The 20,580-nt window shown below is 44.8% G+C and overlaps 1 protein-coding gene across 6 annotated transcripts in view; it reads right to left on the bottom strand.

The window, feature by feature from the left end:
- ENPP2 (ectonucleotide pyrophosphatase/phosphodiesterase 2) overlaps positions 1–17,700 on the bottom strand; it is a 76,686-nt gene extending 58,986 nt beyond the window's left edge. The window contains exons 1-2 of one of the 6 annotated variants that reach the window (XM_027792096.2): positions 17,479–17,700; positions 468–570 (exon numbers count right to left, since the gene is read on the bottom strand). In XM_027792096.2, coding sequence (XP_027647897.2) covers positions 468–570; positions 17,479–17,700 — 325 coding nt within the window. Of the gene's footprint in view, positions 1–467; positions 571–668; positions 714–868; positions 1,331–17,478 lie in introns of those variants that run through there. The other 5 variants (XM_027792097.2, XM_005241198.3, XM_027792098.2 and 2 more) reach the window with 5 other exon arrangements.
- Between the last annotated feature and the right edge of the window lie 2,880 nt (positions 17,701–20,580).

The following is a 20,580-nucleotide window of genomic DNA, read 5'->3' as shown; positions in this document are numbered from 1 at the left end:
ACCTCAGGAGCCACAGAAATCCCAAAAGCTTTTCTCACCAGCGCCTCTTGAAAGCATTAATCAAGTTTCTAGAAACCACTTCAATAGCTACCAGAATAAAGCCAGTACCCTTAAACCCATCGGGGAGTTTCTCTTAGCTCTAGAAGGAAACGGCGTGGTGTACAAGACATAGTAAATGCAACGTAGGAGCTGACAAGACCGATCTCTGTGAGACTGACAGTGCTCAGTCCTAAAATAAGCTAGATTTTCCATAGTCACATGCACTCAGAGCAAAAGTTTAAGTAAATAGGAGACCTATAGGTGAGTCCCAAAGGTCAACTGACTCGGGCTTGCCGAGTTATTTATCCTTCCCTATATCCTAGAGGGAAAAGGAACAAGCAAACTACTGTTTCAGAGTAGGAGTGGTTTCTAACCACAGTATATAACATCAGGGTATTGCGATGTACAATTTACGTCCGTTACTGTACCTGAGAGGGGGCCCTCATCCCATTCTTCAGATCTCCTAAATCGATTTGTCGTAAATCCCATGCAGACATTTACTCCAAAGGCAAAAGCAAATAAAGATATAACCTGCAAAAGTAAAACAGCAAAGTAAGCAAACCGTGCAAAAAGCAGGACTTTCGAGCTAAGAGCATTACAATTAAAGGGGCAGAGATGGTCCTCTGTACATTCGAGCTCCCCAGCACTGCAGTTCCCATCACTGGAGCAGCAGCTGACAGCGTCACCGCTGGAGAGTAACACAAACCAGAAGGGGTTTATGAATAAAACAGCTCTTTCTGAAGCTGAAACGCTCCTTTTTGTAGGAACTTATTCAGGAGAGACAGACTACTCCTCCTTTAAAAGCAAACACGCTCCTCTCCTCCCGTACCTGGTGCGAGTGGAGGCAGCCCTTCTTAGCCATGCTAGAGAATTCTTGAAAAGCCTACGCAGCACCGTCGCCTTTTCTTTATAGTGAGCACAGAGCTGTTTGCTCTGGGAGTTCGGGCTATTAGCTACAAGTAATCCCACCTGGTGAGGTTGACAGGCTCGTGTGATTTGTCCAGGGGGTGATTTCATCATGTTTCGCTCACAAATCGCAGCTCCGCGTGCAAGAAGCTCCAGGCATCATCCCTCGCTGCGCCCTCCCCCCAAACACACACACACACACACACACACACGCACGCACGCTTTTATGTGGTTTCCCCTGGCAAAGCAGGGCTTTCTTATGCTGCTGCGGCCAATAGCTGGTCCTGCTCATTTTATTCTCCTCGCAAAAGTAACATGGTTAAAAGAGAAACCAAATGTGTCTCCATCTGGCTCGGAGAAGCAGGGAGGGGAAGCTCACTCGGGGCTGCGGCACGAAAATATCCCGCTGCCACCCTCCAGTGTCACCCAGCGTCGCAGCGCGGTGGGCTCGGCGCACGGGGCCAGCGGAGCCCTGCTACTGGCCTGGCGGCAGCCCGGTGACTTTAGGGAGCTCGGGTGCTGGTCTCCTCCAAGGGTGCTCCTGAAGTTTCTAGCTGTGTCACGGATGAGGGACACACACGGCCTATCCCCCTCCCCCCCCCCCCAAAAAAAAAAACCCCACCAACAAACAAACCCAAACTGGGGACACCTTCAAAAGGGGGGTTATCTTTCAACGCTGTTCTGCTGCGCTGCTGTTGCAGTGCAAGGCTCAGATCGATGGAAACACAAGCAGTTTTATCTGAATAGCTGGAAACCGCAGACTTCCAGAAAGGAAGGGATGTGACACATTCCCTCTGCCCCACATTTTCCCATTTTCATCAACAACAACAGAGAGCTCGGCTGTTTGGATAAGCACTTCTATTTACAAAGCAAAATGATAATGCTGAGCAGAATTACAGCTCGAATCAGTGGCTTAAATATTACTTGCCAAGGCAAATTATTTACCAGTGTAGTTCGCCACTTTTTTTCCCTGATGAAAGCTTCTTTCATTAAACTATTTACTAACAATGACATTTAAAGGGACAGAGTCAAGGTTCATTAGCCCTTTGAGGTTCCCTTGGGTCCTGTCCCATATTCTATACTGGCATTAAGAAACAGTGTGCAGTTTTCTTTAAACTGTCTTGTGATATTAAACATGTACAATTTTGAGCTTTGTTTAGATGTACCTTTTACCTGCTGCAATATCTCTCTGGTCCCACCATGCAGCTTTACAGGGCAGAGGCTAAAAAGCCCTTTTCTTTGCTAGCCACATCTTATCAGCCTGCCAGCCTTTGCTAGGAGCTGATCCTAAGTTATGCAGTTTCTTAACCAAAAGTGGCTCTATCGTGCAGCTGCATCTTTGAGCTGCAAGGCTCAGGGAAATGTTAGCTAGCTTGAAAAGACCTACATCTTAGCTACACCAGGACACTGTATTCCTTTCCCTTACACAGACCAGGACTGTGAAGTTAAGACCCATCTTCTAACTTTCTCTTCATCACTAGCTGGGTTGAAAATGAAATAGGTTGCAATAGGCAGTATTTTTCTAGCAAAAAACCTGTGCATAGAGGTCTAGAGAAAAGTAATTCTTCACCCTTAGCGTCTGGCATATCCTGTGATTAAACAACTTCACCCCCAAGCACTAGGTAAGTACAGCAGTGTGTGACAGCAGCAAAAGGGAAACCAAAGGTGTCGTAAATAAAATCACTCAAAGGTATTGCCTATGTATCTCAGCTAATGAAGTTCATAATTTCATGGGCAAAACATGGGAATCAGCAGCCCAAGCTCTTCTCCAGCCTGGGACCCTGAGGTCTCTCAGTGACCCAGGCAAAACACAACTGAATTTTCAAGTCTGGTGGCCAATTTTGAGTGCCCAAACCAATACAGGCCAATTTGAGGCCCAGTACGTCCAGCCTCATTGTCAGAGATGCTGAGCCTTAGCTGTACCTGCCTATCTTCCCAACACACAGGTGTTCAGTTCTTTTGAAAGAAAGTTTCTACATAAGTTAGAAATGGCCACCCAGAAATATAAAGCAAGAAACAATACCAAAAAAATACAGCATCATGGATGACTTATGCTGATCTGAAAACACATATTTCATTTTTCCATTCATGTAACCTCTCTGGAGCTTGTAAACTGCACAATTTTACATAAAAGGAGGAGCTCGTTTTATGTTTCCTAGTCCATGCTACAAGTATATTTTAATCATTAACCTCCTTTGTAATATCCTTTAGAACTATAGATGATGACGACTCTGAAGCTGCTAATCTTTTTCATATGTGTTATGTAAGACGCATTCTCCAGTAGCTCTGAACTGACCGCATACTCAGATGCACAATCATCTTTTTGTCACAAGGATACTGCCTGAAGCCACCCCACAGATGCTGAAGAAACTTATTAGCATAAACAAGGTCTAATAATTTTGTTCAGGCAAAATTTCGCTGCTGGGATGACTGGAAATTAACTTTTTTAGCAATTATTTGCCATTTTATTCATCAGAAAAGACTAAAGCTGAAATAACGTATTCCCAGCCCAAGAACGCAGTGGAGCAGTGCAAGTCTTAGGATTTAAAAGAAATCATTAAAAAGGAATTTTAACAAGGTCAACAGAGTATGAAATGCCTCTTCATCAGTTACTGTGTATAAGAATTGGCCTTTGGCTTTTATGGCTTATATAATCGTACTGATTATTATTTAACTCAGAATGAAGAACTTTCAACCAGCCACTAGGTGGCACCTTACATGAGAAGTTCATAACGGCTCCACAGTTAAAACCATTCATAAGAATCACAGAATCGTTTAGGTTGGAAAAGACCTTTAAGGTCATCGAGTCCAACCGTTATCCAGCACTGCCAAGTCCACCACTGAACCATGTCCCTAAGTGCCACATCTAGGCATTTTTTAAACACCTCCAGAGATGGTAATTCCACCACCTCCCTGGGCAGCCTGTTCCAATGCTTGACCACCCTTTCAGCGAAAAGATTTTTCCTAATCTCCCCTGGTGCTACTTGAGGCCATTTCCTCTTGTCCCATCACTTGTTACTTGGGAGAAGAGACCGACCCCCACCTGCCTACAGCCCCCTGTCAGGGAGCTGCAGAGAGCGACAAGGTCCCCCCTCAGCCTCCTTTTCTCCAGGCTGAACACCCCCAGCTCCCTCAGCCGCTCCCCATCAGACTTGTGCCCCAGCCCCTTCCCCAGCCCCGTTGCCCGTCTCTGGACACGCTCCAGCCCCTCCGTGTCCCCCCTGCAGTGAGGGGCCCAGAACCGAACACAGGGTTCCAGGTGCCGCCTCACCAGTGCCCAGTGCAGGGGGACGGTCACTGCCCTTGTCCTGCTGGCCACACGACTGCTGATACAGGCCAGGATGCTGTTGGCCTTCTGGGCCACCTGGGCACACTGCTGGCTCATGCCCAGCCGGCTGTCGACCAGCACCCCCAGGCCCTTTCCCCCAGGCAGCTTTCCAGCCCTTCTTGCCCAAGCCTGTAGCATTGCGCGGGGTTGTTGTGACCCAAGTGCAGGACCCAGCACTTCTCCCTGTTGAACCTCACACAATTGGCCTCGGCCCATTGGTCCCAGCCTGCCCAGATCCCCCTGGAGAACCTTCCTGCTCCCAAGCAGATCAACACTCCCTACCCAACTTGGTGTCATCTTCAAACTTACTGAAGGTGTACTCGATTCCCTCATCCAGATCGTCAGTAAAGGACTGGCTGTAGTGCTGAGCCCTGGGGAACACCACTTGTGACCAGCCACCAACTGGATGTAACTCCATTTACCACCACATTTTGGGCTCAGCCATCCAGCCAGTTTTTTACCTAGTGAACAGTACACCAATCCAAGCCATGAGAAGCCAGCTTATCCAGGAGAATGTTGTGGGAAATGGTGTTATAGACTATTCCACAGAGTTAATATAAGAAAGGCAGTATTTACAGTCTTAGATAAAACTGAGAAAATAAAATGCAGAAAAATCAAGTATATTGGCACATTTAGAGTTTGGGGATACAGTAGGCTCTAAAGAAATAAGCCTTTTTAGCTACTCAGCTCCACTTTGCACTGGATGCTGGATGCAGCCACATCAGGTGAGTGGGGTGGGGGGTGGGTGGTGCGGCAGGGTGAAAGCCTCCAGTATACTTGACAGCAGCATGAAAAGCAGAAAAGTGAATGACTTCTCCAAAGTGTCCCAGAGCTTTCACCCTCTCAAAGACAGCTTCCACGTATAGATGTGGCTGAGAAAAACAGTTAGCTGGGTACATGAAGTAGCATTTCAAAGAACAAAACCTTTTGATAAATTATAGAAATCTGAGCAGGGTCTACAGAAAGCCTCCTCAGATGCAAGCACTGTGAAGCCAAATAAGCTTCCAGCAGCTGAAGCAAACACAGGAAGATGTGAGTACCTTGCTGAAAACACCCTGAGGCTTTTTAGCAAAAGCAAAGAGGCACAGCATAACAAGAAGAGCTGATTCCTTTATGTATAAAGGACTTTAAACCATATTTTTATAGGACTTTATAGATAAAAACCAAATAACTTTGGCACTTGGCCAGTGCAGTGACTGATAAGACAGAGAATGAAGGGGAGGGGAGTGTGAGGGCAAGGACTTCAAAAGGACAACAAAGCCAGCAAAAGGCAGCAGTCTGATGACAAAAAGAGAAGTGAGAAGAGTAAGCATCAGTGCAGCAGGGTGATGATGTGTGATGAGCAGTCCCTCAGCAGAGATCAGCCCAGGATCCAGGCTATAGCCACATGCAGGAGTCTCAGAAACATGATTGCACAGCCTGGGTATGCAGGAGGAAAATACACGAGAGTTGCTGAAGTACGAGGGACCTGTATCTGCTCAGCTTGTAGGAGTACCACTGAAGACCCCAAAACGGTCACTGAGAAGTCCTCTTTACCTGATGGAAACACTCCAGCAAGTGATAGATTTCAAATGGCTGGCAAGCTGTCTTGGAAACTAAAAATTACAATCTGATCATAAGTGGTAGGAGAGGACGCAGATGTTTGCATGGATGCTTTAAAGGAGTAGGCAGGATATAGAGAAAAAGAAGCTGTTAGCATAGACAAGGGTCAGACTGTCCCTTCCTTGGGCTGTGGGACATGTTGTGAGAGTTGCAGCAGCTTCTGCAAGTATCTCTTGTTCTTACACACATAAAAGCTGCATTTTGTCAAGGAGGCAATCTTCCTGGCAGAGGGCACAGGACTGACTGCTGAGGAGCTGCACCACCGTGCCCACGGCTACTTGATGAGACTGTGAAGACCCACAAACCAGGCTGTGCTTATGGAAGTACACCCTTCTCACCACAGTGCCTCGAAACACCACCTGACAGCAGCTTGAGGCTTGAGGAACAGTCACCAATTATCTGTCTGCTCATCACAACCCTGAAGGAAAAGGTATGCAAACCATAGTGCCTCATGCACCGGAAGAGTGTGCTAAGGATGACTTTCTTGGCCAGAAAGATCCATAAAGGGGTGCCAGACCCCCAGGGATGATCACGGAAAAATTAAAGCCTTCAAAATTGCAGTTTCCTGCAACCCAACCCCTGAGGCACCAAGTCGCTTAGGCATCTATAAGCCCATCAGCATTTCTGAGCACCCTACATAATGCCTGAAGGGTTCACAGGCCTAGGAGGTGAGCATCCAGATCCAGCCCAAACCTCACTGAGTATGACCAGCAAAGCACGTCAACAGCAAAGCACATTACATCCCTCCTTGCCTCAACCTCCCAGGACGACTAACAAATTGCATCCGCACAAAACACAAGTACATTGGGTGCATGCCTGTCAGAAACTGAGCCTACATGCTCTGCCTACCCAGAGAGAGAAGAGGAACCACCAGACAAGGGAGGACCTCAGTCCCAGTCTCTGCTTTACTCATGTAAAACACTTGCATGCTCACTGGGCTGAGGACTGAAATCCACGAGTAACCTGGTGAAAAAAATGAGGAGGTAATGCAGGAGAGAAAATTCTCCCACACCCTATATCAGATACAACAGCTCCGTGGCTAAATGAGGGCTGTGGATTTGGCAATAGCACTGCAGCTCATGAAGTTGGCTTGGATGCCTGTGGAGGGGCCTTAGCTCAAGCACACGTGCAAGGACCATTTCTGCCTGCAACACAAGCAGAGCAAGGCTTATAAGTGAGATCACGTCTTTTATCAGAACAGCTAGGTTAGCTGGGAAAAGGGGAGAAGTTTTCAGTAACCTGAAGAAAGCTTTGCGTGCCTGAATGCCTGTCTCTTTTCTCACAGGAGTACGAGAGCTAATAGACCATCTGCTCCAATACAGGGCATTACACCTCTCCCTGTGAACCACATGTGTGACAGCAACAGCATTAACACTAGCCCAAATATGTATACCTTTATCATCTTCAAAGAAATTGACATCTTCCCAGTTAGGTTTCTGGACAATATTACTATTATGAAGCAGCACAAATACTTCACTAAAATGCACTGAGTCCAGAATATTTCTTAAGATAATAATATATAAAAATTCTAGCATGCTGCAGAATAAAAACTGTTCTGTGATGAAAAATCACTTCTCCGTGGAAGGTATGAATGAGCGAAACACAGAGCAAAAGAGCCCATATGTGTTTTCAATGCAACTGAAGTGAGGCTAAGTATGTCTTCATCTTTGCTTTCTGCTGCTTGAGATGGTGACAGGTGTCACAGGTGCCCACTAACAGCTGTACATCCATCTTTTTAAAAGAGCTGTAGGCTTCACTGGTGTGAAAATAATGCATCTACCCCCTAACAGTAGTCTAGAGGTCTCAAAGGCCTTGCACAGTACCTTCCATGTGCCACACATAATCACTGTTAATTTATTTGAATTTTACAAGTGGTACAACCTATTCTGTCTCACAAAAAGCTTAACCCTTTAGAACCCATTAGTTAAAGCTAAAAGAGGAAACGACAAAGAAAGATGGGAAAACTACTTAAAGGTGCAATAAAGCAGATTTTCTAGACTTCAGATCATATTCTTTGTTCCTCTGTGTAACTTGTGTGTACATCCTTTACCATGTCTGAACCTTTCTCAATCGAATATTAGCTTCTAATTTCCTGTGTATAAAACTTCTTGTGGGGACTTCTACAATTATCCTGCAGCATACCTCTCATACTTAATCACATTTGCCCTTAGCCCAAAATCTATTTTGGCATGCTTTTCAAGCTCAAGGCTTGGATATGATTAAAAAATTTCCAAGTGCTAATCTCTTCCCTACAAGTAGAATGTGGATATAATTAATTCTGTTTTGTTTACTTTAAGTTTGTTTTCTTTGCCAAATAAGAGTTTCTGTTTGTTTGTTTGAAATGCCTTTTTAAAAAAAACAACAAAACAACAAAAACAACAACAAAAAAACCAAACACATTTTTGGCACTTGGATCAAGAAAGAAGTATTTTAATTAGTATTTTTCTTCTTGTTAATCTAAAAAACCCCACTGATATTTTCTAAACAGCAAAACCCTATTTGATGTCAGTTTAAAGAGATATATCACTAGGAATACTGTTCTCAACTTGCCTGCAGCTGAGGCTTTGGACATCCATGCTCTGCAGCAACAATACTTCTGGGGAAAAAGCAAAGTGGGGTCCGGCTGGAAACAGGATTCTCCTACGACGAACAGGGCCATGCCTTCATGTGGGCATATTTTCCTCCTGCTTCTATGCATAAGGAGGCATGTCAAGACAAGAACTGGCTGCTGTTATGGTGACTGCACCTAGGAAAGCTTTTTTTGGCATGGTAAATGAATGCATGAACATAGAACAGGCTGTGGTAGTGTCGCAGTTAAGACAAACAAAAAGAGCCGAAGGCCTTCTGGGGCTTGAACCTACTTCACATGAACACAAGTTCGATTCAAGTACAGAGCTTTTTTATTTGCATAAGGACTGCAAGACTGCACCACTAAATGCAATCAGTCCAGGATAAAGAGAAGGAAATCCTCTATTAAAAAAAATCCTGAAGAAATCAGGACAGCTGATGAAGAAACATCCTCTGAAAAAGAGGAATAACAATTATTAAAAGCTGCCTAAGCTGCCTGATCTGATTCGCTGGGTGGCCCCGTGAACACTTAAGTGGAGGAGGATACAACAGGAAATGTACAGGCTTTTGCTCAAAGAAAAATGCATAAAATGAAGACACAGCTAATACTGTCACAAACTTAGCCCCATCTGCAACTCCTTTTTGGGTTACTAATTTGTCTCATAGTTGAAAGATACATCTTTATAGCTTACACAAGCTATAAGTGGGGTGGGTTATGTGATTAACTTGGAAATAACTGGATTTTCCTTCAGAACAGAAATAAAACCAGACAGCAGAGTCCAGATACCAAGCGTCTACCAGCAGCCCTGGCAGACTGGCTCATCCTTGCCATCACTTCCATCCTTCTCACCCCGACCAACCATTCCTAGGGCCACAACGTGAGTCAAAACAGGTTGAAAAATTCCCTTCCTTTGACAGGTTTTGAAGTTGGATGAGTTCCCTGCTCTGGTCCTCAGCCCAGGAAGCAATGCATCTGTGAGATACAGTGAGCTGCAAACTGCTACTGCTTCTGAACCCCAAGCCAGCTACCATAAATAAGCAGCATCCTGTGGCCAGGGGGGCAGAGGGCAGAGCACAGACAAGCTCTTCTCTTCCCCCACCACTCACTGCTCCTTCCAGGGGAGCAGTTTCACTGCAGCATACACCCAGCTCTCTGCATTTCTTAACCTGCATCTGCTGCTGCCTGTTTTAATGACAAAGCACAAAAGCGTAAAACAAGTGCATATTACTTTTTAGGTCATTTTGGACCAGTGGGCCACTTTCCAAGCATCACAAATTTTCCTAAGTTGAACCATGTCACCACCATTTCAGTGGAATGCCAGCTTTTTTTTCTGATTACAGCCAAGTGCAAAGATGACAAATATAAGTAACAAAGGGAAAAACATCCTGTTGGAACAGTACTCCCTGTTTTCTACGGGTGAGAAAAGTATAAGCAACATTTCAGCAACAAAACAATGTGATCCATTGCTGGATTATTTTTTTTATAACTGAATAGATTTCAAGCTCTGCAGGAATGCAATATTAAGAAAAAAATTAAGGAAAAGTGCTAGAAGTCAAAAATACACAACTCTGTGCTAGCATGGGTTTTCGTAAGGATTATCAGGGCTATTATTGATGTAAATACTTTTTTCACTTTTTCAGCATAAATCTTTGGAAAGGAATAAGAATTTTTTTTTTTAATGGATTAAACAAGTAGACTGTAGGGAAGCTCTGGCCACTTAAATATGAATAGATTTCTTCATTATTTTAAAGCAAATAATCTTACTGAGTTAAGTTTTAACTCATCTTTTTTTTTCATCTAGCAATACAATATTTTCAGGAGGAATCACTTCCTCTGTTTAATGGTTGCTGACTGCTGTAAAACAAAAGCAGCTCTGCTTCATTCAGCCTTCACAGAAAGCTCCCCATCCCAGTGAATCTTTTCTTCACAGCAGACAAGACTAAAGTCAGCTTGAAATTACATTTGTTGAAGTTTCTCAGAGGAGAGACAGATGTTCCTGGGCATCCACAGAAAGCTTGCAAAACAGCTGGGACTATTTAACTGAGCGTCCTTTCACTGCCCATCGCTACCCCTTCTCCAGCTACCCCTTCCCAAGACGCTGCAACCAAACACCTTTGAAAGCAATGTCTGATCCAACCCATGTTTTTTTAGGACTTGAGTAAACTACCACGCTGGTGAGGAGAGTAGAGACACCTCCTTTTCCAGCAATAGCTTTGCCAGCTGAAGGAAAGGCCTCTGGTACCTGCTGTCCCTGCTCAGGTGTGCAAACTCAATATTTTATCCTTCTGGGTGACGAGTTGCCCAGCCTGGCTGCTTCTCCCCCTGCTCTGCACCACACTGACCATGGTAGCTTCGCTGCTTGGGTGATCTTCCTCTAGCCTGGTGCTGAGGAACACCATGACTAAATCACCGTTTAAAAAAAACAAAACCAAACCCAACACACTTTGAGTAAAGACACCAGGATGGATGATGGAAACAGGCAAGGAGCAGCAATATCTTCAAGTGGCACCTGAAGTCAGCACAGGAGGAGCAGCACCCCTGCTCCTGGGGTGAACTGGGTTCACTTCGCACCAGGTCAGAGCAGGAGCACACACAAGCTTCCTCTGTGGTAGCTTAATCCATGACAGCTGTTTTGAAAATGAGTATCGGAGTATAAACTCATGTTCATATCCCTCCTTATAGGCAGCCTAAGCCTGCTGAAGCATCTGCTTGATTCTGCAGATAATACAGCATGGGTTTGGAAGGTGTTGAAATAAAAAAATGGCACTAGGAAAGCTTCTGGTTCCTTAGCTTCCTACTCTGACACATTATATATAAAACAAGTAAGCCAACCCCAAAGCCCCATTGTATAAGGGCAGGTGGAAGTACAGCCAGACTGCAGGATGGAGGGCACAGGGCAAATGCGTGGGAGGCTTTTGGAGAGGTGACAGCTTCAGCCAATAAGCCAGGCCTGATGCTGCCAGCAGCAACTGCCAGGACAGCATGGTAGATGAAGGGCACCCAATATCTGATGACTGTCACAGTCATCTCCTACCATCTGTGGGGAATACTGGGCTGGCTGGGCAGAGCAATGGAAGGGCAAAAGAAGACATCTTAGTGTTGGGTGTGAAAAGAGACAATATATATCTGGAGAACAGAGCTCTGGAGATTCCTTAGAGATTCAAAAGGGAATCTTGTTCCCTCTGTTGAGAGGCTTTGTGGGAGGAAATCTTCCTTGTGATCTCTGCTCTATTGTTAATGCTCTGTTTCGGTAATACTTTATCGCACATTTCCAATATATGTTAAGGGACATAAAAAAAATAGAGCCTATTTAGGTGCATTGAATTTATGTGGTCAAGCACAAATGACCTGAGCAATGAATCTGTTTGGACTTGGCAGCCAGCCGAGATTGGGACCCTTCAGGCTGTTTCCTTTAAGAGAGGACTTAGGCTGTGGCATCAAGTGATTCTTTGGTACAATCCTGTCGTTTACAAAGAATGTACAAAAAAATGCTGTTTCCCTGAGCCGGGAAAGGAATCCTATTGTTTTGGATATCCAAGAGGCACTTAAGGGCTTCTTACATTTACCCTGATTGAAGGGCCATCAGCTCAAATGGAATTTCATCCAATTTTATAACAGCAATCCCTTCCCTCTGTCCCAGCCTGAGGGGTGACCTTGCCTGGAGTTTGCCTGTTGTCCTCACTGCCACCTTAGCTGTGCTGCCTCAGCTTGGAAAGAAAGGAAAGCAAGCATTTACAGGTGAGAGCAACTTAAATTATTTACAAAGTATTGTTTCATCAGTAGGGTTTTTTTCCTCATCCCCTTGTAGTGGCCATATTTTCATCCACGGGATGTTTTTTATCTTCTCAGCCAAAATTCCTTTTGGGGGTGCAAAGAGAGCCTTTGAGGAATGCCCAGGATGACTGAGGAAGCTGTAACTCACCTGGGCTGAGCCACATGCTTCCAATGTCACCTGTTACAGGTACCAGACTGCAACCACGAACTCATATTCTTCTTTTTACAAAGACGGCTGAACCATACCGTATTTTCTCTTTATACAGCCTATGAAGTTGTTGAAGTATTGCACCCAAGATCCTTCACTGATCCTAACACAGATGAGGGCTGGGCCACCTTCGCAGCATCCCACTGACATGCGAGATGGATGCTGACATACCAGCCCCCTGCCTGGTGCAGCCAGAGGGACAGCAGTTTGTTACAGCCCCTGCAGTTGCAATCAAGAGTTTCTCCATCCCAGCATTGGTAGCCCCCGACACTGAATTTGGTGCAGGGCTGATTCCCCAGACCCCCTGCTGCTGCCACAACACGTGTCCCTCACCACCATGCTGTCCCAGGTCCAGTAACCCTCACCAACCCTTTGCCTATTTCCCTATTCTCCTGCCACAGCCAGAAAAGGTTTTCAAGACATCACATTCATCAACAGCACCAGGGACATACAGCTAATATGATTAAAAAGGTTCTTCTGCAAGGGGAATTATACAACAGGTGAACAAAAATTCTGCAGATAGTACCTTCTTCCATGAAATTCACTTTGTTGTCTTTGCCCTTTTTATTGCTATTTGTCAGGAACTCTTGTGCATCCTGCAGCATCAAAATCTCATCCTGCCTCAAGGACTCCCACTTAAATGGGGCAGTCTGGAGCAGTTCTGCAGAGCTGAGCTGCTGGAGTCAAGTCATTGAAAACACAGGGCCTGGGATAGGGTGTCCCTAGGCTGTATTCCTCCTCTCTGCTTTGTTATGCTGTTTGCAAAGTGCTGAGGGAAGTGTTCAAATCCTGACCCAGGTTTGCACAGGGCTCTCCGTAAAACCTGGAGTGATTCCCTGTGGAGTCCGTGCAAAGTCCTGCCCGTACTGATCAACACTTTTGCTGACCAACTATTTGCTACAGCACAGACAGAACAATAAAATCATCCTTTCTTCAGGTCCACACATTTCCCACTTGCAAGTTATCCATGTCTAGCAAAAGAATGACCTGGTGGGTTGGTTTGTGTGTAAACCAAGTGTATGGACCTGTCTGGGAACATCTCCTCATGGGTTAGCCCTGGCTAATGCACATGTAGCTGGCAGCCCAGGAAGCACCCTCATCCCTACAGCTGCCTGCGGCTGGGCACGTGCTGGTATTAAGCCAGAAACTTGAAATTTGGTATTAGATCAAAAAGCCCATACGAGCAAAGTGGTACTACCCAGGACAGTTCATATATCCCAAGTTCTTTGAGCACCACAGGGATGAGGGGAAGGACCTCAGCCGGACGTGCCATTTAATAACATGCAGGAAGAAATGAAAGAGCTGTGAGGAGAATAAAACGGGAAATGGCAGTAATGGGGGTGGCGGGTAGCTGCCGTGGGAGCGAGGGTTTCAGGAGAAGAATGACAGGAATAACTCTGGCCCTGTTCCACAAATGATGGCATTACACCATGACATGGGAGGGAAAAATAAGGTTACGGTCAAGGATGAGTTACTAAGAACTTCTGGGGGAAAAAAAGAGAGAGAAAGCCAGTGAAGAAGCCAGTAATAGCAAAGCCAGAGGTGACTTCCAAAACTAAAAGGCTTTCAGGTTAAAAACCTTTAAATAGCCAAAACTTACGTGAAAACAGAAGATCAGAGGGTGAGAGTCCAGAAACATGTACAATTGTGCATTATTTTTGTAGATATGAGGTCAAGGTTTAAGGCTTCTGTACGGGGTGGCGGTGGGGCTGTGGGGGTCTCTGTGAGGAGAGGCCAGGGCTGCCCCACGCTGGTCCCAGCCGGTCCCAGCCGGCTCCAGCGGGCCCGCCGTGGCACCTCTGGTAAAATGTATTGAAGAAAGGGTGAAAAAACACAGTGCACGTAGTGAAGAGTGAAGGGAAAAGTGTGAGGAACAGCTTTGCAGACACTATGGTCATGAAGAAGGAGGGGAAGGGGGTCCTCCAGGCCCTGGAGTGGAGATCCCCTGTCAGCCCATGGAAAACACCTCAGCGGAGCGTGTTTATCCTGAAGGACTGCGGCTCATGGAGGGGGCCCAGGGTGGGGCAGCGGGACATGTGAGGAGGAAGGAGCAGCCGAGAGGGGGTTATGGATGGATCACCACCTCCCATGCTGCCTGGTGTGGTGGGGAGGAGGTGGAGGAATCTGGAGCTGAGCCTGGGGAAAGGGGAAAGAAAGGTGCTGTTCTAATTCTGTCTTTGCTTCTCACTGTCCAAAGTCTATTGTAATTGGCAATAAATTGAGCCCATTTTCCCCAGGACAGGTCTGTTTTGCCCATGGTGCTAATTGCTAAGTGACCTCCCTGTCTTTATCTCAATCCATGAGGTTTTTCATCCTGTTTTCTCTCCTGGTCCTGTTGAGGAGGGGGAATGAGAAGGCAGCTGGGTGGGCATCTGGCAGTCAACCAAGGTCAACCCACCACAGCTTCCTACTAAAAAATCTCTACAAGATATTATGAAATTAGATAAACAAATGAGAAAGCTTATAGATTAAACTTCTGAGGTATTTCCCAATAAAAAGAGTGAAAGGAGGGTGTGAAGTTTCCCACAGAAATGAGAGAGTGGATGGACAGGAATTGTATTTGAAGAGGAGGCATCTGAGGACACAATTTATCTCCCAGTCATAGATGTAAGGAAGGTCCATCAGCAACAGGCAAAAAGCTCTGTCTGGCTCAGGGCAAGAAGGCAGAAGCTGAGCATACCTGCTGCTACTTTGTATTTTTATTCTCTTTTCATCCAATTTTTTCATGTACAGTACTAGTAACTGGGACTTATAAGCAATTTTTCACTTCAACACTTCAAAGTATGAAGCTGGCTAGGACAAATGACCATTTACAGTGAAACTTTCTCATGGAATTTAAACAGTTCACAACAGTGAAATAGTTCTCCAATGCCAACAGAACCCGTCTGTATTTATTTCTATATTTACATTTTTTTGTGTACCAAAGTGACAGTGACCCTGTTTTCCTTTACTCTAAATGCATGGAGCAGACACAGTTTCACGCATCTTGAGACAAAGAAAGCTTGTGAGATCATTTGGTCTGACACCCTGCAAACATAGTCGTCATCTCACCCAGTGATGAGCCCAAGGGAGGGTGCATCTCAGCTGGGCTGGTGCTAGTGGCATGGGGAGAGAGGCACAGGGAGGTCCAAAAGCCCCTGTCCCACAAGGTGTGGCAGAGGTCAAGGATGCTGGAGCTTTGCAAGCACATGAAAACCAGTTTGTGTTACACCTGTGTCAGCAGTAACAGGTTTTGCTTTATTTCCATAAGTGACCCATTAATTTGGTAAAGAGCCATAAAAACGCACTTACAACAATGCACTGGAATTTGGACAAGGTGCTGCTGGCCCCAGTGCTGCCAGGAGCAGTCTCATGCCGCCACCTTTCATTCGTCTCTCAGAAATACTCATTACCTCCACTTCCAGTTCAGCTAATGTCAAAGGATTACATTTGGCATCCTTCTGGAAAGGTGGCTATGTGAGCGCTGTTATTAACAGCTACACCTTTCAAGAATGATGCTAAAATATCTTTAGGTAGCTGGCATTCAAACTCAGCTGGCATTCTTAACGAATAATTGGACACCTCCCTGCTACAATGACTTCAAACTCATAGTTTAACCATCATATTACATCCTCTGAAAGAAGGCAAGATTTTGTAGAATAAATATTGCTACACAAATGGAGCACTGCTTTTGTTTCCTTAACATCCTATACAGGTCAGCCTCCTAGGATGAAACATTTCTACAGCCTTGGACTTCATGAGAAGCTCTTTCTGAACCTAAAAATGACCATAGCTGTCCCTGAACAGTTCAGCAGGTCACCTGTGGGCGACCAGTGTTGGAGGCAGAGTTAGCCTCTTCTTTCTTTTAGGTACAGGCAGCCCCCTGCTACCTCTCCCACCCCACCAGGCACAGCCAGTGCTCTCTGTGAGCCCCCAGCCCACCTCCCCACCACGCATCCAGTGTGGAGGGCTGGAGTGCTCGTGGAAGCTGCAGGCAGAGCCTTGACACCGCTCCAGTAATGCAGTCTTTCAAACCTGCTTTGCAACAGAAGTGTCCCATTTCCCCATTTTTGTTGAATCTGACAAGTCAGCACCCGGCTTCGACATGCAGTGCTCAGCATTTCCATCACAGATGTGGTGGCAATAAGGAGCAGCCTGCACAGCACTGATGCATGCTGACAGGAAGCTTACATAGATCAGTAGTAATTAGAAGCAAATCACAATTAAAATCTAAACAAATCAGAAGCAAAGGAGACTCAAAAGAAGGACCCAATGATTAATACTTCAAAATCAGAGCAATCAAAGCCATTATGAGTCCAACCATATGGATGGGAACTACAAGGCATGCACTGTTTTATTAACTCCTTATCAACTTGCCTCTCTAATCAGCACTTTACATTTGTGGCATAGGGAGTTATGAAAAAAATTACAGATCCTTGAGGTGTTACTGCCCTGATCAAAGAAATCCATACATTGCCTCTGAAGAAAAAGGCTTAAATAGACGTACGTGCCTGTAATAGGAACCTTATTTAGACAGATTGCTTTTAAGCCCAGGACTTTACCAGTGAAGCTCCAGGCCCTAGAAATTTTAATGTAAATCAAAAGCCAAGTAATGTGGGAGTTTTAAATTCATAATTATGCACTTGCATAATATTAATATTGTAGGAGATAAATACAAACAAAATGATATTTTCCTTGTGTCTGTGCTGGATGCCAATTCTAACATTGCTAGAAGGTAACAATATATATGAAAGGCAGTTTACATTAAAAAGGTTGAGAAGATGTCGTCAGAAAGCAAAACATGGTCTTTAAAATACTAAAACATTTTCTTCTCCATGCATTAAATAATACTTTCTACTCTACTTATGAATCAGAGCACTTCCAACATCGTTCCTGAATGCACATTGAAAGGATTTCCAATTTGCCAAATGGCTATCCAAGTTGCACTTGGCAAAAACACATTCATGCTACTTCATAGCCTGACTTTGCTTGTAATTGTATTTATTTAAGACTACTTTAACAAGCCAGAAAAACACACGGTGTAGAAGGGGAGGGAAGATGCGCCTACCGTACCAGTGGGTCTTTTTTCTCCATGACTGAAGCTTGACGTGGAAACTTCGCTTTGCCCCGGCCCTGGCAGTGGCTCCCAGCAGATGCTCCTGCCCGAGGAGGTCGTGGGCTGCCTTGGCCCCGGGCCGGCTCCCGGGGGGCTGCCTGGCTGCCCTGGGCCTGGGCTCCTGATGCAGCGTGGCTGAAGTCAGGGTGCCAGCTGCCCCGGCGGGACAATGGCTCCATTGGGAGATAACTGGGGGACAAAGGCACTGCTTTCAGGAATGATTTTATATGCACACATGTGACCTTTGCCTGAAATGACTCTATGGAAAGCGTCCCTGTCCTGAAGCCCTGCTTTCAAATGCAGCGATCTGTAGTTCTTGCTTAATCTTTTTTTTTTTTTTCTCTCTTTGCTTTTTTATTTGTTTGCAACAGATGCCTCAGGAGAGGTCATGTGCAGATAACAAGGTGGTGCCAAGCTCTTGCTGACCATTTAATAGAGCTATTCAGTAATGGATAGGATTACTTTCTTCACTTTTCAAAGTCCTTCACCAGAATCTGCTAACTGGAGTGCTTTTCTCTGCTTTTAGGAGTTTAACTACAAAACCAGAGCACCCTAACTTCCAAGCCTGTGTCCTGAGCCAGTCTACAAGCTGCTTCCAAGCTCAGGTCACCTTTGCTAGAGTGTATATAATTTTTTAATTTATGCACCCAGATAAGAACAACAAAGCCTTTGGATTTTTAATGGATTGGAGCGAATTATTTTTTTATTGTTATTATTTTAACTGTGATTTTAAGTATTTTGAAGGCTTCCTACTTGACTGAATGTAAAATAGAAGCTGTCAATACATAAGACATGTGAAATCCAAATATCACTATAGCTAGACTGGAGGTGGGGGGGTGAAAATGGAGTTTATCACCCTTAAGGTATACGGCAGTGAATGCTGCAGCTGTGGCTGGCAAAAGGAAGGTCCCTCAGAGCGATTCTTTGTTAGGTTATAGGGAAGGCTATTAGCAGTGTGCCTCTTTAAGGTTAGCCAAATTTTCCTGTATAAGGTCTTGACTTTTGCTGTTTATTGCTCTAACAAACTACATTTACACTGACATTTTTGTGCTAGAAAGAGTCAGGCTTTTTAATCTACTTTTAATTTAAGGCAAAATACAATATGCTGAACATTTTGGGGATTAAAACAAAGGATGTATACTTTCCTATACTAATGATAAAATTATCCATCCTTTTCATAAACAGATCTCGGGCTTACATACCCTAAAGCAACAGATTGGATTTTGGGGATCAGGGGAAAATGGCCTGTAATCTTTCATCATCTCTTTACAGTGAGTAAGTTCATCCATCCCTACCAAATTTCAGCCAAATTTGGTCAAGTTATATATCTTTAAGAGATCTTTGTGTATCCTCAGCACTGTGTGCAACTTGCTTATACTTAATGGCTGAGCTCCCTGAAGATCATCATATCCAGGTGTCTTCAAGCCCCTTAAAGACCATGGGTCACACTGCAGGTTTATTTCAAGGGAAAGGAGTTTTAAAAGGTGCTCACAATCACAACGGGATCCAGGTCACATCCATCCATCCGTCACTGCCACCATACACACCCCAGCTCTGCCCCCGCCAGCACAGCTGCATGCAGAGCCCACATCTCTCACATAAAAAAGTGTGTGCTTGTGCATGCTGGGGAAGGGGATTCTTTGTCCTGAAATAAATCCTGCCCCATCCCCCAGACAAAATCAAGCCCCACTGTGAAATCTCGCCATAGACTCCCCACAAATGCTCCCTGCAGCACTGAAAGGGAGGATAAAATCAAAGCTTTGAGGAGCTGCTAAATAGGTAATGGGTCCTGTATTGTAAATGGAACAGGACTGCTGTTGGAAAGACAGCAGAGAGTATGTGATAATGGACAGAGATGACAGAAGCAGACAGATTTCAAGTGTTTGATTTAGAAACCTTAAAACACAATGTTCTTAATTTTGCATGTCAGGTCAAAAATTTTAGATACATATCCGGTTAGCGTTATGTAGGTACTAAATGCAAGCAATTTTTAAAATAAATATTCTGCAATATCTAGAAGCAAAATATCTGAGCATCTTGACACAAAGGAGCATAGAAAGTACTGAAGAAGAAGAAAAAAATTAAACTTACAGAAGTTCTCCTCACTTCATAGCAGGCTGTGCCAGCATTGTGCTCCCTAACACGTTTGAATGCCTCTCACTTCCCTCAGAAGCTAATGTGCAGCCTGCCATGCCATTGACAGTTTTTTATCCCTTGACCTCCATCTGACTCTAATGTAATATCTAATTTTTTTTTTATTTCAGCTTATAACTTCTAATTATTTATTACCCCAGGAAAATACATCCGTTCTACAGCAGAGGGGCTTAAAGTCATTGTTACAAGTATTCTGCTGAATAAAGACATGTTTACATAGCAAACAACGATTTCTCCACATTTACAGAGTTTATATACTACCTGTATTTAGAGAAAAGCACAAGCTTTCTCACTTAATCTTGTTTCAGCACAGTTAGTGGGGACTAGCATGACTTAATATTTCCCAATATATTCACTGCAATCTAAAAATATTTTGGCAGATCTTTACCCCTGTTTAACACCACAGCATTCTTGGTCATATGGCTATTGACTTCTTTGAGTCATACTCAGTTAAAATAAATCTTAGTCAACTCTCTCCCGTTCTGTATAAACAAACTCAGGCTGTTTAGCAAAACAGGCGCCGCTGTCTCTAGATGCCGTGGAGAGCGGTGGGTATTGCTTTAGATAATGCTTTGTCAGAATTAACGCACACCAACTAGCACAGTTCAAGCAGGGGCAGTGGCCCCAGGCAGGGCATGGTCAGAGGGGCACACAGTGCAGCAAGTAGAAGCCAGTGCCCATCCTTAAGGGCCCAAAGGCACAGGAAGGGCTTCAGGAATGGGTTTCTACCCATAAACACATCCTGTTTATATGTCTTAATCTAAAGTGGTAGCCAAGACCCCTGAGAGGGGAGTCTATGCAGTGCTGCCTCCACTCTTTTACAGACAGCGGCCATCGCTGCATTTTATCAAACATCCTCTTCCTATGGCATATCCCTAGTGAGCTATAAGCAGAGCTGCTGGACC

Source organism: Falco peregrinus, chromosome 3 (genome assembly GCF_023634155.1).
Source record: "Falco peregrinus isolate bFalPer1 chromosome 3, bFalPer1.pri, whole genome shotgun sequence".
In the NCBI taxonomy this organism is placed as follows: Eukaryota; Metazoa; Chordata; class Aves; order Falconiformes; family Falconidae; genus Falco; species Falco peregrinus.
This window is presented reverse-complemented; position numbering and strand designations above follow the sequence as displayed.